General features: G+C 41.5%; 1 protein-coding gene across 1 annotated transcript in view; it reads left to right on the top strand.

Moving 5' to 3' along the window:
• Positions 1 to 9,413, top strand: part of C3H1orf115 (chromosome 3 C1orf115 homolog) — a 36,716-nt gene extending 27,303 nt beyond the window's left edge. Inside the window, exon 2 of the mRNA XM_033939834.1 lies at positions 8,712 to 9,413. Coding sequence (XP_033795725.1) covers positions 8,712 to 8,831 — 120 coding nt within the window. The 3' untranslated portion in view covers positions 8,832 to 9,413. The remainder of the gene's footprint in view (positions 1 to 8,711) is intronic.
• Positions 9,414 to 17,178: the final 7,765 nt, after the last annotated feature.

The following is a 17,178-nucleotide window of genomic DNA, read 5'->3' on the forward strand; positions in this document are numbered from 1 at the left end:
CCTTGTGCTGCCTTGGCTACCGGTGCCCTAGGACCCATTGCCCTGAGGCTGCCGGTGACAAGATGCATACTGTACTGTATCACGCAATGTCAACTTCTGTCAGATCAACCACTGGAGAGGGACAGCCTTGCATCTCCAGAATGATGATAGAAGATGAAGATGTCACCACTGGTAGGTCGACTTCAGCCTGATCAACCTCTGGTGCATGAATCAAGGTTGGCAGGTCAACTTCTGAGATATCAACCTCTGGGGAGGGACAGGCGTGCAGCTCCAGAATGACACCAGTAGATGATGAAGACTTTGACACTGGTAGGTTGACCAGCCTGATCAACCTCTGGCATATGTTGAGGCTGGCAAGTCAACTTCTGTCACTCAACTTCTGACGCATGAGTCTCGCAACTCGGTGTCAGCCTTGTCTGCTTGGCTTTCCTTCTCAAGTCCTTAAGTGTCTCAGCATAAGGGGCAAATGCAAAGCTTGCCAGATGCTTGATGTTTAGACTGCGCTCCAACATGGGATCACATTCCTCTATATCAGGGGTGCCCACACTTTTTGGGCTTGCGAGCTACTTTTTAAATGACCAAGTCAAAATGATCTACAAACAATAAAATTTTTTAAAAAACCACAACGCACACTGTACGCATAGAAAATGTTAATTATCATTCCTATTCCAGGGTTTTTCAAAGAGGTCAAAGCAGATGACTCTAAGCACTATCACCTCAGTAACAACCATACAAAAATAGACAAATATACCCCCCTCCCTTTTTACTTAACCACAGTAGCAGTTTTTAGCGCAGGGAGCTGCGCTGAATGCCCAGCGCTGCTCTCGACACTCATAGGCTCCCTGAGCTAAAAACCTCTATTGCGGTTTAGTAAAAGGGGACCTTAGTGTAAAATATAGACAGCAGATATAAATTCAGACACATTTTGATCACTAAATTTAAAATAAAATCATTTTTCCTACCTTGTCTGGTGATTTAATGAGTCTCTGGTTCCACTTTCTTCTTCTGACTGTGCATACAATCTTTCTTCCCTTCTTTTAGCCTGTATGCTTCCTCTCCTCCAGACCTCATTCCTTCCCCCAACTTTTCCTTCCTCTTCCCTGCCCTTTCTTTCTCTCTGCCTCCCTTTCTTTTTTTTTCTGTTTCTCTTCTTTCCTTCTGTCTCCCTGCCTGCCCTTTTTCTTTCTTTCTCCCTGCCCTCCCCCAAGCCACTGCCACTGCCATCGGGGACCAGGACCCAAATGCCACCAATAACAGGCCCCAAGCTCTCCCTGCTTCGGCCAACCAGCATTCCTCTCCCCGACGTAAATTCTGCCGTCGGGAAGAGGAAGGCTGATCAGCCCAAGATCGTGATCAACCTATTGGGGAAATGCTGCCGGGTTCTGCCTTCGCGGAAACTGAAAGTAGGCAGGACCCGGCAGCAAGAAGAGGAAATGTTTCATTTACTTGTCTCCCGCCTTAGCCCGTAGCGAACGCTTGCTTCAGGGCTCTCAACATGTGCGTGCCGGCTTCCCTTCTCCCCTCCCCCCCGGACATAACTTCCGGTTTCGGAGGGAAGAGAAGAGAAGCCGGCACGCACACTTTAGAGCCCGGCGCATAAGTTCGCTACGGGCTGAAATCTTCAAGCCGTTTTTTTGGGGGGGGTTTTAATGTTCAGCAGCGGCAGGTGACAGCTGGGCGGACCGCCCAGCTAAAAGGCCCTAGGGAGAACACTGGAGAGGAAGGCTGATCGGCCCGTAGATCAGGACGGCAACACGAGTCTGCGATCGACTCACGTTGCCTTCCTGAGCTACTGGTCGATCGCAATCGACGTGTTGGGCACCCCTGCTCTATATCAATGAACATTTTTTCCCAACAAAGCTCATTCTGCTATTTTTGCAGATGTGAGAGGCACGATTTATGGAATGTTTGATGCCTCTTTGTCATCACTGTCCCTGAAGTCTTGCTGTGCCATCTCGTCCAGGACAGAGTATGGTTTTGGGGTTCAAGAAGGGATTGGATGATTTCCTGAAGGAAAAGGGGATAGAAGGGTATAGATAGAGGATTACTATACAGGTCCTGGACCTGATGGGCCGCTGCGTGAATGGACTGCTGGGCATGATGGACTTCTGGTCTGACCCAGCAGAGGCATTACTTATGTTCATTGCTGGGCTCTATGGCACTCTCTTCCAAAATTTCTTCAACATCTTAATGTGCCATGTCCTCGAAGCCTTCTATGCTGATTTTTCACGCAAAACACATGATGGATTCCACAATTTCTATCTATGTTTTCTGCTGCATCTTCAAAGCCCTCAAAGTTTGTTACACAATCTGGCCAAGTTTTTCTCTAACAATTGTTCAAAGTAGCCTGTGTGACGCCATCACAGGCTATGCCAACATATTCTATTACATTGTGAATTGTCACTGTCTTCCAGTAATCAAGCATGGTGGATTTCTTGTCGGCATCTAAAGCTTCACAGGCCACGCTGTACAGCTCTCATATGTAGTGGCTCTTGAAAGTCTTTATTGTTCCCTGATCAAGGGGTTGGACGATGGATGTTGTGTTCAGAGGTATGAAGAGAGAACTTCACCATTAGCGTGTGCATTTTCAAAGTGTTGGGCGACAGTATACTGGTGCATTATCTAAAATCAGCATAAGAACATAAGAAGTGCCTCTGCTGGGTCAGACCAGAGGTCTATCGTGCCCAGCAGTCCGCTCGCACAGCAGCCCAACAGGTCCACGACCTATGTAGTAGTCCTCTATCTATACCCCTCTATCCCCTTTTCCTCCAGAAAATTGTCCAATCCCTTCTTGAACCCTAATACCGTACTCTGTGCTATCACACCCTCTGGAAGTGCATTCCAAGTATCCACCACCCGTTGGGTGAAGAAAAACTTCCTAGCATTGGTTTTGAATCTGTCCCCTTTCAACTTTTCTGAATGCCCTCTCGTTCTTGTAGTTTTCGAAAGTTTGAAGAATCTGTCCCTCTCCACTTTCTCTATGCCCTTCATGAACTTGTAAGTCTCTATCATATCCCCTCTAATTCTCCTCTTCTCCAGGAAAAAGAGCCCCAGTTTCTCCAATCTCTTAGTGTATGAAAGGTTTTCCATACCTTTTATCAAATGCGTCGCTCTCCTCTGAAACCTCTGAAACCTCTCAAGTATCGCCATATCCTTCTTAAGGTACGGCGACCAATATTGGATGCAGTACTCCAGATGCGGGCGCACCATCGCCCGATACAATGGCAGGATAACTTCTTTCGTTCTGGTTATAATACCCTTCTTGATTATACCTAGCATTCTATTCGCTCTCTTAGTGGCCGCTGCGCACTGTGAAATACCTTAAATGCAAGGTTTTTATGGTGGAGATAAAGTTCAACATCTGGACTTACACAGTTATTGAAACAATCTCAGAATAATTCAGACGTTATCCAAGCTTTGTAATTCCATATCCAATGGACTAGCATGCAGTTCAGTTTCTTTTCTTTAAGTGTGTGAGAATTTTGGGCTCTGTAGACCATAAGAGGCTTGCATTTGAAATCACCCTTGGCATCAGCACATAATAACAGGGTGATGCAATTTTTAAATGCCTTGAATCCTGGGGCTTTTGCTGGCATTTTCATTATACAGTAAAACCTTGGATTTCAAGTAACTTGGTTTGCAAGTGTTTTGCAAGACAAGCAAAACATTTTATTAAATTTTAACTTGATATACAAGCAATGTCTTGCAATGCAAGTACATACAGTATATATGCACAACTGAGCCAATGGTTCTTCACCCTCTGTCACTGCAACAGTGTAGTGACTGCTCTAAATGAGCAAAGTCTTGCAATACGAGTACATACAGTATACATGTGTCACATCATCATCACAACTGAGCCGATGGTTCTTCTCTCTGATGCTGCGGGAGTGTAGTGACTGTTCTATACGAGCGAAGTCTTGCAATACAAGTACTTATAGTATTTTGTATTAAAGTTTTTGGGTTGTGGAATGAATCGTCTGAGTTTCCATTATTTCCTATGGGGAAATTCGCTTCGATATACAAGTGCTTTGGATTACAAGCATGTTTCTGGAATGAATTATGCTCGCAAACCAAGGTATATGTCCATTTACTGTATATGTCCATTTCCCAGTCTGCTTTTAAAACAAGCCAGACTCATCAAAATTGAAGACTTTCAATTACAGTTAGGTATTTTTTAAAATTCTTCAGCAGCTTCATTGTCAGCTAAACCTGCCTCCCTTGAGTTACAATTTTAGTGCATAATCACTTTTTAAAATACACTATCCCACCTGAAGAAAAAAGTATCACACTTTCCTAGTTCTGTGTGACATGTTCATAAATCTCTTTGGCTTTCATCCTCACAACAATGCTGTCCACTGTGCTTTTTTTCATCCAACATTTCTATTATCCACAAATTTAGCCACTTTTCTATTGACTCATCACAAACCATAGACGTTTTGGAACTTTCTGGTGAGGTTTTGTGAACAGACCAATGAATACATCCTCTTTTTTACCAGATGGATCAGATTGTTAATTAATTAACATTAAACTTGCGGCTAACAACAGAAACAGACTGACCAGAACGAAGCCTGTCTAACACACACATTTTGTCACTAAGACACATTGCATGTTTCTTATTTTATGGAGTTGCTTGCAACTCAATTCCTGGACACTTAGGCCCTGATTCTGCAAAATGCGTCTAATCTTAGGCGCCGTTTAGGTGCCTATGTTAGGCGGCCTTTATAGACTCGCGCTCAGCAGAGTTCAGCACTGTTTGGGCGTCATAACTTTTTAGGCGTCCTTTAGAGAATCAGGTTTTAGGTGAGATTTAGACGTCCAAACAATGTCCTTAATGTTATAATATTTTATTATTGTGTTATTAGAATGGCAATTTTATGCTGTTTTTCATTATAATTGTAATACTAGGAGTTGGATCTGTTTAATGCTTTTATTTATTTCTCTTCTGTTAGACAGAGTGACTGGGATTCGAACCAGCAACATTAGGATAGTAGGGTATAGGTTTAACCAGTGTGCTACAGAGTAAGTTAGCAAGCTGCATAGCAGTTGTAAAACTGGCTCTTATAGGCGTTGAAAGGAGGTCTACTTTTGAGCACAATTTAGGCTTCAGTTAGATCTGAGTTCTATGGATGGAACTGGCACTCTTTGGACGTTCCTCCAGAACTTAGGCACAGTTTGGATGTCCTTAATGCAATCTGCTAAATAGCTCTCTGGGTTTTTATTTTTGCTTTATTAAGCTCAAAATACATTTAATAAGACACAACATAAACGGGCCCATCAAAATAGATATATTGCATGCAAAACCTATTTTGTGGACAAACAGCAATGCTATTTGCTAATTAGAGGAAAAGATCCATTAACTGAAGTACAGCACATGAAAAACATAGCTTTAGTTTTCTTGCTAAAAAGCTACCCTTTTTTCTGACTAAACAGTGCTCCAATCAGTTCATTCTTAAAAGCAAAGAAAGCACATGACACAAATATATAGATTGCATGCATAACTTCATTTGCAAAAGCTTAAGAACAGAACCCCTCCCCCTCCCCCCGATACAGACCTTAGCATGGCTTCTACTTCATTGCAAATGGAGGTTGGCAGCTGCACAATGATGACCTCATTGTGAGATCATCAAGGTGCACCTGCAAGGTAGAATGCCACAATTAAAATATGTGCTGGGGAGCTAGTTGGGATTTAAACTTATGACCTCTGGAAGAGGAGCACAGGACTTTTACTTATTGAGCTATAGCAGTTTCCAAGCAGGTGTCTCTGACTGCCTTGTGATATGATAGCTTTTTCATGTGCATTCTTTGCTTTCAAGAATGAGCTGATTGGAGCACTCTTTAGTCAGAAAAAAAGGTAGCTTTTTTAGCAAGAAAACTAAAGCTATGTTTTTCATGTGCTTTGCTTCAGTTAATGGATCTTTTCCTCTAATTAGCTTTGAACAATTAAGAAAAAAACGAAAGGGAGAGGAAGTATGTTGCCATCTGCAGTCAACATGTGTTTAGCCCTTACAAGGGCAATTAGGTATCGAATGTGTCTTGAAACAGAAATTTTTTTAGCTTTATTTCAAAATGAAGCAGAGATACTTCTTCACGAATGTACGGTAATTAGGAATAGAATTCCAAAGCGATGGCGAAGTCACTGCAAAGTTTATTGATCTTATTGTGTTAATATGCTTTAGAGATGGGACCGCAAGAAGGTTTTGTGTCATAGAACGAAGTGTTTTAGATGGACAATGGGGAATTAGTAAGCTATTGATAAATTCTGGTTGGTTACTTTGGCGTGTCTTGAATGTAAGTAATAAAATTTTATAACTAATCCTGTGTTCAATGGGCAACCAATGTGCTTTGCACAGGAGGGGGGAAACGTGGTCGTATTTTTTAGCATTAAATCTAATTTTTATTGCGGTGTTTTGTACAATTTGGAGGCGTCTTAGTTCTTTTTTTGTTATGCCTTTATAGAGGGCATTGCAATAATCAATACATGATATCACTAAGGAATGGATTAGTATGTTTAAAGAAGAAGGTTCCATATTGTAAAAGATGATCTGAATTAGCAAATAAAGCCCTCTGATAAGCCTTTGTGATGACAACCAGGGAATATCCCCTTTCTAAAACCCGTTGTATTTTATACAGTAGAACAAATACGATGAGCCTACAAAAACTGACATCAATAAACTTTGCCGTAAATTACAAGGATGGAAAGAATTAAAGAGCAAAAAAGTGTTTTGATCAACAGGCTTCTGATATAAGGTAGTATGAAAAACACCTGCTTCTGTGCCAAAATATTTGTTCAATGTATTTGTTCCCCACTCAAATGGAAATGTTCTTTGAAACATGGTCCACAATTTCTATAATTCAATTCCGTTCACAGAAATACAACCATTCATCCAAACGCTCAAATTCATACAAACAAAGCTATAAGGGAGTTCAGATTTCCACTCAATTCATACGATATTGGTGGAGGTATTCCCTTTATAATTTTTAATTTTTCTTCTATTTTTTCGAATTTATCATTTAATCAGTTTATATATCTTAACTTATCAGTTCATTATGACTTAGCTTTTTTTCGCTACGGATTCCCCTTCCCGACGCATTTCGCCTATCTTTATCAAGGTCGGGGGAACTAGAAAGAAACAAACATAGAAATAGATTACTTGTCATTCCTAAAATCCAATTCTATAAGTTAAATTCATTTAAACTTTATAATTTAGTTACCATTCCTAAAATACTATTAAATGTCTCCAACATTTCTATTCTAACTTGCCTTTATGTGAAATGCAACTTTTCCATCAATATCAGCCGCTGGCGATCCCAAGATGGTCATGGCGTTCTCAAAGAGCATTTAAATAGATTCCACTCCCATGATGTCATCATGGTGCCGTAGCACCTAGCAACCAGTATAAACATCCATAGAAAATTTAAAGGGACACTAAACCCCTATCAACAGTCTACCTGCGCCATCCAGTCTGACGTTTCATTCAGGCCACTAGGGGCCATTGTTTGTAATTCAAACATTCATCCGAGTTCCCTCAAGTTTAACGTGCATTCTATATTACCTCCCTACCACCCTTATAGCTTTCTTTGTATGAATTTGAGCTTTTGGATGAATGGTTATATTTCTTTGAAACTTGGGCCATATTATGGAGATGAGGGTTTTCTTATAAACAAGTCTTTGGTTTGAGAAGTATTTGAAATATTGTTGAAGAGTTCTAACTGGTGGTTGGCTCGATTCTTACACAACGAAGGAGTCGTGAGGATAAGATGTCTAATGATCAGCCAGGGGTGTATAGTTCAAGAAAATCACTTTATTTGTAGATATGCCACAATGGCTGAAAGAGCCTTTGTTCATTCGACATCTTATCCTCACAACTCCTTCGTTGTGTATTTTCTTCTCGTCGTCAAGGCCTGTCTTTGGCTTCCAATTCTGTGGCTCAATACTTAGCCAGCACCATACAGTTAGCTTTAATGTGGATTTCTATGTACGAATTCTGCCTTATTTGTGAGCTTGTGGACACCAAAATTAATTCCACAAGCCCTTCAGTGGTTTGTAGTAGAGAATTACACAGGGACAAATTTTTCCACATCCCCGCAGAAACTAATTTTCCTGTCCCTGCCCCATTCTTGCACGCTCCGTCCTCATCTGAACAAGCCTTGTGCGGTTAAGGCAGAGCTTACAGGAATGGGGCAGAGACAGTGACAAAACTCATAGGGGCTTGATGGGATGGAGAAATTGAGTTCCTGTGAGGATGAGGAAAAATTTGTCCCGGTGTCATTCTGTAGTTTGTAGACTCCTGATGCAGGTGTCCCTGCCGAAACAAGGCCATGTTGAGTCTTTCTCCAATATTGACCTTTTTCCTCTGCATATATCTTATTTTGATATTTTGAATTCATCTATTGGACTTCACTTCCTCTTGCCACTGCTATTTATATGTGAGGTGTCACTGCTCCTCTGTTTTCATTCACACAGATTATCAGCCCAATGCTGTCTGTATAATATCTGAAAATACATGGATAGACCAGTTCTACATTCACCAGCTACCAGTAAATATAGAACTGGCTGAATACCAACTTGAGAATGATCAGATAGAACGTTGAACAGTTTGTCTGCTGGAACTGGGGTTGGGGGTATATTTGGTGTTGCATTGACCAGGACCTGCCTCGAGCCTGGTTTTGGAAGATCTAACCCTTCTGTCTTTTGTTTTCTTCTGTAACAGAATGTGGGAAAGGCTATGCGGAATGGGTGCCGTTACTTACTGCTCGGACTTCAGAGCTTAACCAATGCTTACGTGGCGCCTTTCGGTGTACCAGCAACGGCATCATGGGTCCACCAATGAAAGTGTCCAGAGACCTGAGTCTTTTGCATTTCAAGAAAACTGGAGGATGCTCACAGCCAGAAGCTGGGACCTTAACCTGCCCTTTCTCAGAGACTAGAAGAGTGCAGTAAATCTGTGTATCCAGACTGGCTTTGTAGGATCACCGGAAAGGGCAGATAAGTAAATGCCCCATCAGTGTGATCTTAGCACGAAGGCAAGTGGTTCTACAGAATGCTGCAAAGAGAGGCCCATACCTTCACCCATGTCTGCTGGCTGTTTTTCTGATTTCACTCCTTTTGATACTGGAATCACTAAATGGATACATCCTTGATTATATGGGGAGTGTTAAAAACAAAGATTAAAGAAGGCAGAATCCTCCGTTATGTATTAGGTACATAAGTTTGGAGTTTCTGTCCGTATTTCAATCTACCTAATTGCAGTGATAATTAGTGTGATAACATCTATCAATCCATTGTATAAGAATCAGGATCTTTTGTTCAAATGATCAGACCATATGATTGACTGCTACATAATCTTTTTAAAATCTTGCTCTTTAATGAAGCATTTTTATAAACAGAATAAATGGCACATGAAATTACAATATATCCTTGTTATGAAAGGGAATTATAATGGCAAAAAGGGTGCTTTTGTTCCTATTTTAGGAGCTGTGGATGTTGTGAAGAATTAATTTTATATAGTAATGGTGGGAGAGACTGTGAACAAGCAATGATGGTCTCTTTACACAGCTTCTCCGTGATATTTCACTGGGATATAGTTGTGGGTCTGAGCGTTCACCATTGAGCACGTATATTGTATATATAAAGAGATATATAGATTGTGGATGGGTGACTAATTAAAGCAGCATTACAATATATCCAACATACAGTATACACATTTAACTTATGACAAGACTAAACTTCTAGCTGATAGATATTCTAGTGGCCAGAAAACATCTGTGGCCTTAGCACAGCTGTTATACGCCACAGAAAATTTACAACAGTCTCTTGGAATGGTGACAGAGTAAAGCAAGAGGTAGGGTTACCAGACATCCAGGAAAATTCAGACATGTCCTCTTTTTAGAGCAGTGGTTCCCAACCCTGTCCTGGAGGACCACCAGGCCAGTCGGGTCTTCAGGCTTGTCCTAATGAATATGCATGAGAGAGATTTGCATATAATGGAAGTGACATGCATGCAAATCTGCTCTTTGCATATTCATTAGGGCTATCCCGAAAACCCGACTGGCCTGGTGGTCCTGCAGGACAGGATTGGGAACCACTGTTTTAGAGGACTGTCTGGATGAATTTTCAAAACTGGCAGTTTGTCCAGGTTTTGGAAGGCCCCCGAGCTCGGGGGGCCTTGTCTGGAGGGCCTCCAAGCATGCGCGGATGTGATGCAATGATGTCACATGCAGGCATGAATGCATGCGACATCATCGCTTTGCATCTGCGCATGCTCAGAGGCCCCCCAGATGCGGCCCGTACTTAGGGAAAGAGAAGAGATGAGGTTTGTGTGGGGACGGGGCTGGGGGCAGAATGAGGCAGGGCTACGTGCCCTATTTTTTTTCTTGAATTGAATCTGGTAACCCTAGCTACCCTAGCTAAAGCTGAAAGTTTGGAAACTAGGCCTGTTTTTAAAAAAAACACTAGTGGCAGGACCTACTGCGCTGCAGCAGGAGTGATCAAACACTCTACCACCATTTCATCACCCCATCAATAAAGTATATTTGGAAGAATTTCTTCATCATTTAGATTTAATTCCTTGGTTGACGTGTACTGTTTCATCCTCTACTTTTTTGGATTTTGTTTCTCATGGGATTCGTTTTTCTTGGGTGGACCATTTTCTAGACCAGTGTTTCTCAAGTGCACACTCAGCTAGTCAGAATATCCTCATTGACTATGCATGAGATAAATTTGCATATTGAGCAGGCAGTGCATTCAAATCTTGCTCAAACATAGGAAATTCTGAAAACCCTGAGGTTGGGGTTCAGAAGCATTGATCTGGAGGATCCACTGTGTGAGATTTGATAGAAAGGTCAGGAGAAGGGAGAGAGTGTTGAAGCATGTGAATGAGGGCAGGAAGTAAGTATAGACAGGAGAGCTGTGAGGTAGGATATGTTGTAGGGAAGGAGAGGAAATGTATGCAGCGAATAGAGGAAAATAAAAGAGAGTACAGTCGACTCCTCCTAAGTGCACGTCGGATAAGCACACGGTCCGGTTATCTGCACCCTACCACCATGATCCTGGGTTTGTTTTTTTTACATTAAAATCAATGGACGTAAACTCTGGATATTTGCATTTCTGATAAACATACCATCCACTTATGCAATCACGGGTCCTCTGTATTTTTTGCACCGCATTTACTATCCCCCCCCACCCCTCCCAGGAATGTCACAGCATCACGAGCCGTCCTTGGCAGCAAGTAGACGGGAGACCTATTCCAGCGCGCCGAGCACTCGCCAGCACCTTCCTCTCAGCACTGCTTGCTGTTGCCACCATTACCCCAGGTAGCTGCCGATAATGATTAAACGACCATCTGACTAAAAAGTGGTACCCCTAGTAAGCGTACACTCCACTTAAGCGCACGTGGCGGTCCAGTCAGGAGGCCTTGCACTTACGCAGAGTGAACTGTATTTGCCAGAGACTGGCAGGGGCCAATTTCTTATTATCGAAAAAGAACTATAAAACCACTAGCTCCACTCTAGGTGAACTTCCCCAAGATTAGATGATTCAAAGTTTAAGAATTCCATACACGGAGCACTGAGCACCCTGTCCCTTCCTCATTGCAAAGATCAATTGTGGGAGTGACCACCAAATAATTTCCAGTCTTCTCTGGCAACTTTAAGAATTTTAATGCCACACTGTGGTCTGTTTATAGGCGTTTTTAAGTAACTTTTTATGTTATTGTCTTTAAATCAGCAACAGACATGCCAAGCACCATTTACAAGACGGTGAAGAATACAACAAAGTGAAAAGAGCTTAAAATTATACACAAGAGAAAGTTTGAGGGACACTGCGCTAGCTCTTCGCCGGCGCAAGCAGCAATTCCAACCTGCTGCTCGCAGCAGCGTTGGCTCTCCATCTGATGCCAAGTTTCCAAGTTTTATTTAAAATTTGATTAAACGCTTATAAAAATTTCTAAGCGATTTACAATTAAAACCAGGACATACAAGACTAAAACAAGACAGACACTGACAGCTACAAAATGGAAGACGGGTAGAACTACAATTATAATAGGAAAGAAACATTAAATGGGCAAACACATAAGGAAGGGTAAAATAATAGCCTAAAAAGGTTAAGCTTGTTGCCGTGGAGATGCTAATTATTTTAAGTGTACGGGCCCAGTGTTTGCCAGTAGCTTCAGCTTTCGAATGCATCATTGAAAAGGAAACTTTTGAGAGAGTTTTTAAATTTATCTAATCGTGTGTTGGCTCTAATAAAGGAAGGCAAGTGATTCCAAGTTTGCGGCGTGGTTAATGAGAAAATTTCTGCTCCTCTTGTACTGATTATTTTCCAAGAGGGGATGGTCAGGAGATTTTGATCAACGGATCCGAGAGACCTTGAAGGTGTGTAAGGGGTGAGGAGCTTATCTAGGAAAATTGGTTGTTTTGCTTGACGGATTTTGAATGTTAACAGTGCCAGTTTAAAAGTAATTCTATGCCGAATTGGTAGCCAGTGCGCATTTTTCAAAAGGGGGAAACATGGTCAGATTTTTTTGAGTTCGTGATGATTTTTATTGCTGTGTTTTTGTATTCTTTGCAAGCGCCTTATTTCTTTATATAAAAAGAATGACAGTAATCCAATTTAGTGATAATGTATGAATATATTTAGAGCCGGGCAGCAAATGCTTGATGCTGTTTTCGCTGGGAAAGTTAAAGAGGTACGGGGAAGGGGCGCGCGCACGCAGCAGGGGGGCGGAGAAGAGGGTTGGGGAGGGGGCCACTATACCCTCACTCACCCTCACTATGCCACTGCTTGGAAATACTCTACCAAAACATTTTTGGGTGTTATTAAAGTACTTGCATACTTTCAAGAGGCTGATGAATATGTTCTTAGATGTGTCCTTAACATACATTAATTCTATTTGTACCTGCCATAAATGTCAAATGAAAATTTATCCTGTCTTAAATTGTTCCAGGTTTTTTTGTGCTTCATGTTAAATGCAGCTAGGAGTCGCCAATAGCAAAATGCCCTTAAAACCTTCAGAAATGCAATTAACATTTGCTTTTTAATTCGTATTACAGAATCCTATTTTTATATAATGATTGCATTTTTATAGCATATGATGCTGGAGAAGACTTAGGGAGAAAAGCACATTGTAAATGTTTTTGTTGTGAATGGTGTTTAAAATCCTCTATGATTAATTTTATTATAACAGTGGAATTTCTCTTTAATAAAATGTACTTTTAAAAAGTCATAAATTCATCAACTTTTTTAAATGTCTACTGAAAGCACAACTGTGCTGTCTAACTCCTTCTATATAGATACAACCTTGAATCAGAATATAACCTTGCAGTATTTCCGTCCTGTAAGATTTTCCTGAAATATGTACTTCACTGTCCATAGAGAACGATGTCTTGAGCACTGGCTTCCAAGCCAATGGCAGATTAGGATATGAAATTGACTTGTTGTCTGTACATGATCTTTCTGCTCACTGAAACTGCAAATGGCATGGGTGGCCGTGATCCAAGCACTCATTGGACAACTTGACTTTTGTTGCCCTAATGAGGTTGATCTGATGGTTAATTTAAACTGAAAAAGGTTGTGTTGACACAAGTGTTATAACCAATTTCTGCACATTTCTGTAAAACCAAATGCTATGGAAATATTTTGAGGTCATTTCTGTGATTCAAAAATCTATTTAAAAACACCCAATCTCATTCTAGAAACAGAACTCATGTAATACAGTGTATTCTATTTTATCAGAGTCAAGGCGGTTACTAAGTCATGCATGAGAGAGATTTTCTTGTAAATTGCCTCCCGTGGTATGCAAATGACTTTTTTTTCTTGCAGATTCAGCAAGGGTATCCTGAAACCCTGAAGCCATTTGCGGCCCTTGAGCAGTGGAAGTGAATAGCCCTGCCATAAGGCTCCGTATTTGCATAGTCCAATCACATTCAGGCTTCTTTAAATTCCTTCCTAGTGAACTGCCACATTGATATTCAAAAGTCCATTGCAGTTGGCAGGGGCAGAGTTCAGCTGCTATCTGTATCACTGAAGCATTGAACTCTGAATGCAGATATGGCAGAATAACTTTATCCCAGATACTTTATCCATATAACATTATACCAGCATTTTGCATGCGCTCAGGGTTGAAAGCATAGCCTGGCTGAAAATCCAGTGACAGGGATAAATGATCTACTTAACTTTATGGAACCAGCTGAATATTTACCTGGGGCTTTTGCCACAATGTAATCTGCACTTTGAATAAAGTGTTTATTCATCTCCCTTTCACTAGGATGGATCTGTACTAGAGAATGACATGGGAACAAATGTTTCCCTGTCCCCCCGGGAACTCATTTTCCCATCCCATCGAGTTCTTTTCCTGTCCCTGCCCCATTCCTGCAAGCTCTGTCCTCATCTGCACAAGCCTCAAACACTTTTAAAATCATAAGTAGCAACATTCTAGAGCTCAGATTGTGATGTCATAATGCTTGGAAATGAAGACAGAAACAGGGCTGTGGAGTCGGAGTCGGAGGAAATTTCGGGTACCTGGAGTCGGAGTCAGAAGTACAAAAAACTGAGGAGTCGGAGTCGGAACATTTATCTACCGACTCCATTTTTGAACTTGGCATACCAATCACGAGCGATTCTTTCAGCTATAGCACCCACTATATACACAGCACAAATGTTGCGAGCAGCTTCTGCGGCCTTAGAACCTTGATTAAAAGCAAAAAGAAGGTGGTGTCGAAAATGCTCATTTCTCTCAACTTGACATTCCATTTTAACGATCTGAAAATTAACCAGTGCTGTGGAGTCGGAGTCGGAGGAAATTTCGGGTACCTGGAGTCGGAGTCAGAAGTACAAAAAACTGAGGAGTCTGAGTCGGAACATTTATCTACCGAATCCACAGCCCTGGACAGAAAGCTGACAGGATTGATGGTCAGTCTAGAGAAGGTGCGTAGACTGATTGATAGGCTTAAGAGCGATAAATCCCTGGGACCAGATGGCATTCATCCGAGGGTCATCAAGGAACTGAACTGCTTCAACTAATAGCCAATCTGTCGATCAAACCTGGAAAGATTCTGGAAGACTGGAAAGTGGCGAATGTTACGCCGATCTTCAAGAAAGGTTCAAGGGGAGATCTGGGAAACTACAGACCGGTGAGTCTGACCTCGGTGCCAGGAAAGATGGTAGAGTCGCTGATAAAGGACCGCATTATTGATCACCTTGATGGACACGGGCTGATGAGGACCAGTCAGTACGGTTTTAGCAAAGGCAGATCATGTTTGACGAAACTTACTGCACTTCTTTGAGGGAGTAAAGAGATAGACAAGGGCGACCCGGTCGACAGTTTGTAGCACGGTAAGCCGCGCTGCTCCCGACGCTCACAGGGTTCCTATGAGCGTCGGGAGCAGCGCGGGCCATTCAGCACAGCTCTCTGCGTTAAAAACTGCTAGCGCAGTTTGATAGAAGAGGCCCACAGTATTTGTGCTATTTGTAACCGAGGCTGATTCTCAATTAATTTCAAATTTCATCCCCATCAAGTTCTTCTTGACAAATAACTCAGTCAAGATTTGAATGGTGCATTTCTCTGTTCAGGCCTCATCTGTACACTACATCTAGCCTGAGGTAACTTGGCTACATGACTACATTGAGGATATAGTAAGGCTGGTGTTACAGAACTACAGACTGAGGCTGGTTACATTAAAATGACAACAAATGTCCAACATTACTTAAATATATGTATATCTTACCTATATATACCACCTATGCACATATAGTATTATAAAAAGATGTGGAAGTGACTTTCTGCAGGAAGATGGCAGTGCCTTAGTGTTATGAAAAGTTTTCTTGGCTTTCGTGATGGTAGCGAATGCAGTGTCAAAAGTGGCAGTCTCTTTAATTTGCATATAGAAGAGGCAACCAGTGCAGAAGAGTGTATGGTTTGAATTCTCCTACCTTTACTGAAGATCAACCACTGACATTTGATAGCTAACCGACCTCCAGAAGCTAGCTAACACAGGTCCTGATGCAGTAAACTGTACTATCCTTTAGCACAGAGGCTTATTCAGGATTGCCCTGTACTAAAATGGTGTGTGGTCTTCGTCATAAGGCGTATGGGGACAGACTTAAAAATCTCAGTCTGTATACTTTGGAGGAAAGGTGGGAGAGGGGAGATATGATAGAGATGTTTAAATATCTACGTAATGTAAATGTGCATAAGTCGAGTCTCTTTCATTTGAAAGGAAACTCTGCAATGAGAGGGCATAGGATGGAGTTAAGAGGTGATAGGCTCCGGAGTAATCTAAGGAAATACTTTTTTTAGATATAGGGTGGTAGATGCATGGAACAGTCTCCCAGAAGAGGTGGTGGAGACAGAGACTGTGTTTGAATTCAAGAGGGCCTGGGATAGGCACATGGGATCTCTCGGAGAGAGAAAGAGATAATGGTTACTGCGGATGGGCAGATTAAATGGGCCATTTGGCCTTTATCTGCCATCATGTTTCTATGTAAATGCACATGAGTCGAGTGTCTTTTATTTGAAACTCTGCAATGAGAGGGCATAGGATGAAGTTAAGTGGTGTAATCTAAGGAAATACTTTTTTTTACAGAAAGGTGGTAGATGCATGGAACAGCCTCCCGGAAGAGGTGGTGGAGACAGAGACTGTGTCTGGATTCAAGAAAGCCTGGGATAGGCAAATGGGATCTCTTAGAAAGAGATAATGGTTACTGTGGATGGGCAGAGTGGATGGGCCATTTGGCCTTTATCTGCCATCATGTTTCTATACCAACACATAAAAATCTCACCCAAAATCAAACAATATGAAAATATAAGTTTTAAAATGAATAGTGCTCAGTATAGTATACCAGCCTGGATAGTGATGGTATGTGAGAACGTTTTAGCACCTCAGTCCCTACCAACCAGCCTAAGCTGGAAAAACATTACCAAAAACTGATAATAACCAGTACTGAAAATCAGGTACTTATCTTATACAGCCGAAGATGTTCAAGATGAAAGTCCTTGTAGGGTTCAGGAAAGTAATGATGTAAAATATCCAGGCCGGAGCCCTCAAGTAAAAAAATCAAATATAAAGTGTTCCCAGTGCAAAAACGATCATCCGATAACAAAATTAAAAAAAAAAATAATGTCCAGCATAAACAGTCCTACTTTGTGAAAATACTTTACTCTCAATGCAGCAACTAATGTG

This window comes from Geotrypetes seraphini, chromosome 3 (assembly GCF_902459505.1).
Source record: "Geotrypetes seraphini chromosome 3, aGeoSer1.1, whole genome shotgun sequence".
NCBI lineage: Eukaryota > Metazoa > Chordata > Amphibia > Gymnophiona > Dermophiidae > Geotrypetes > Geotrypetes seraphini.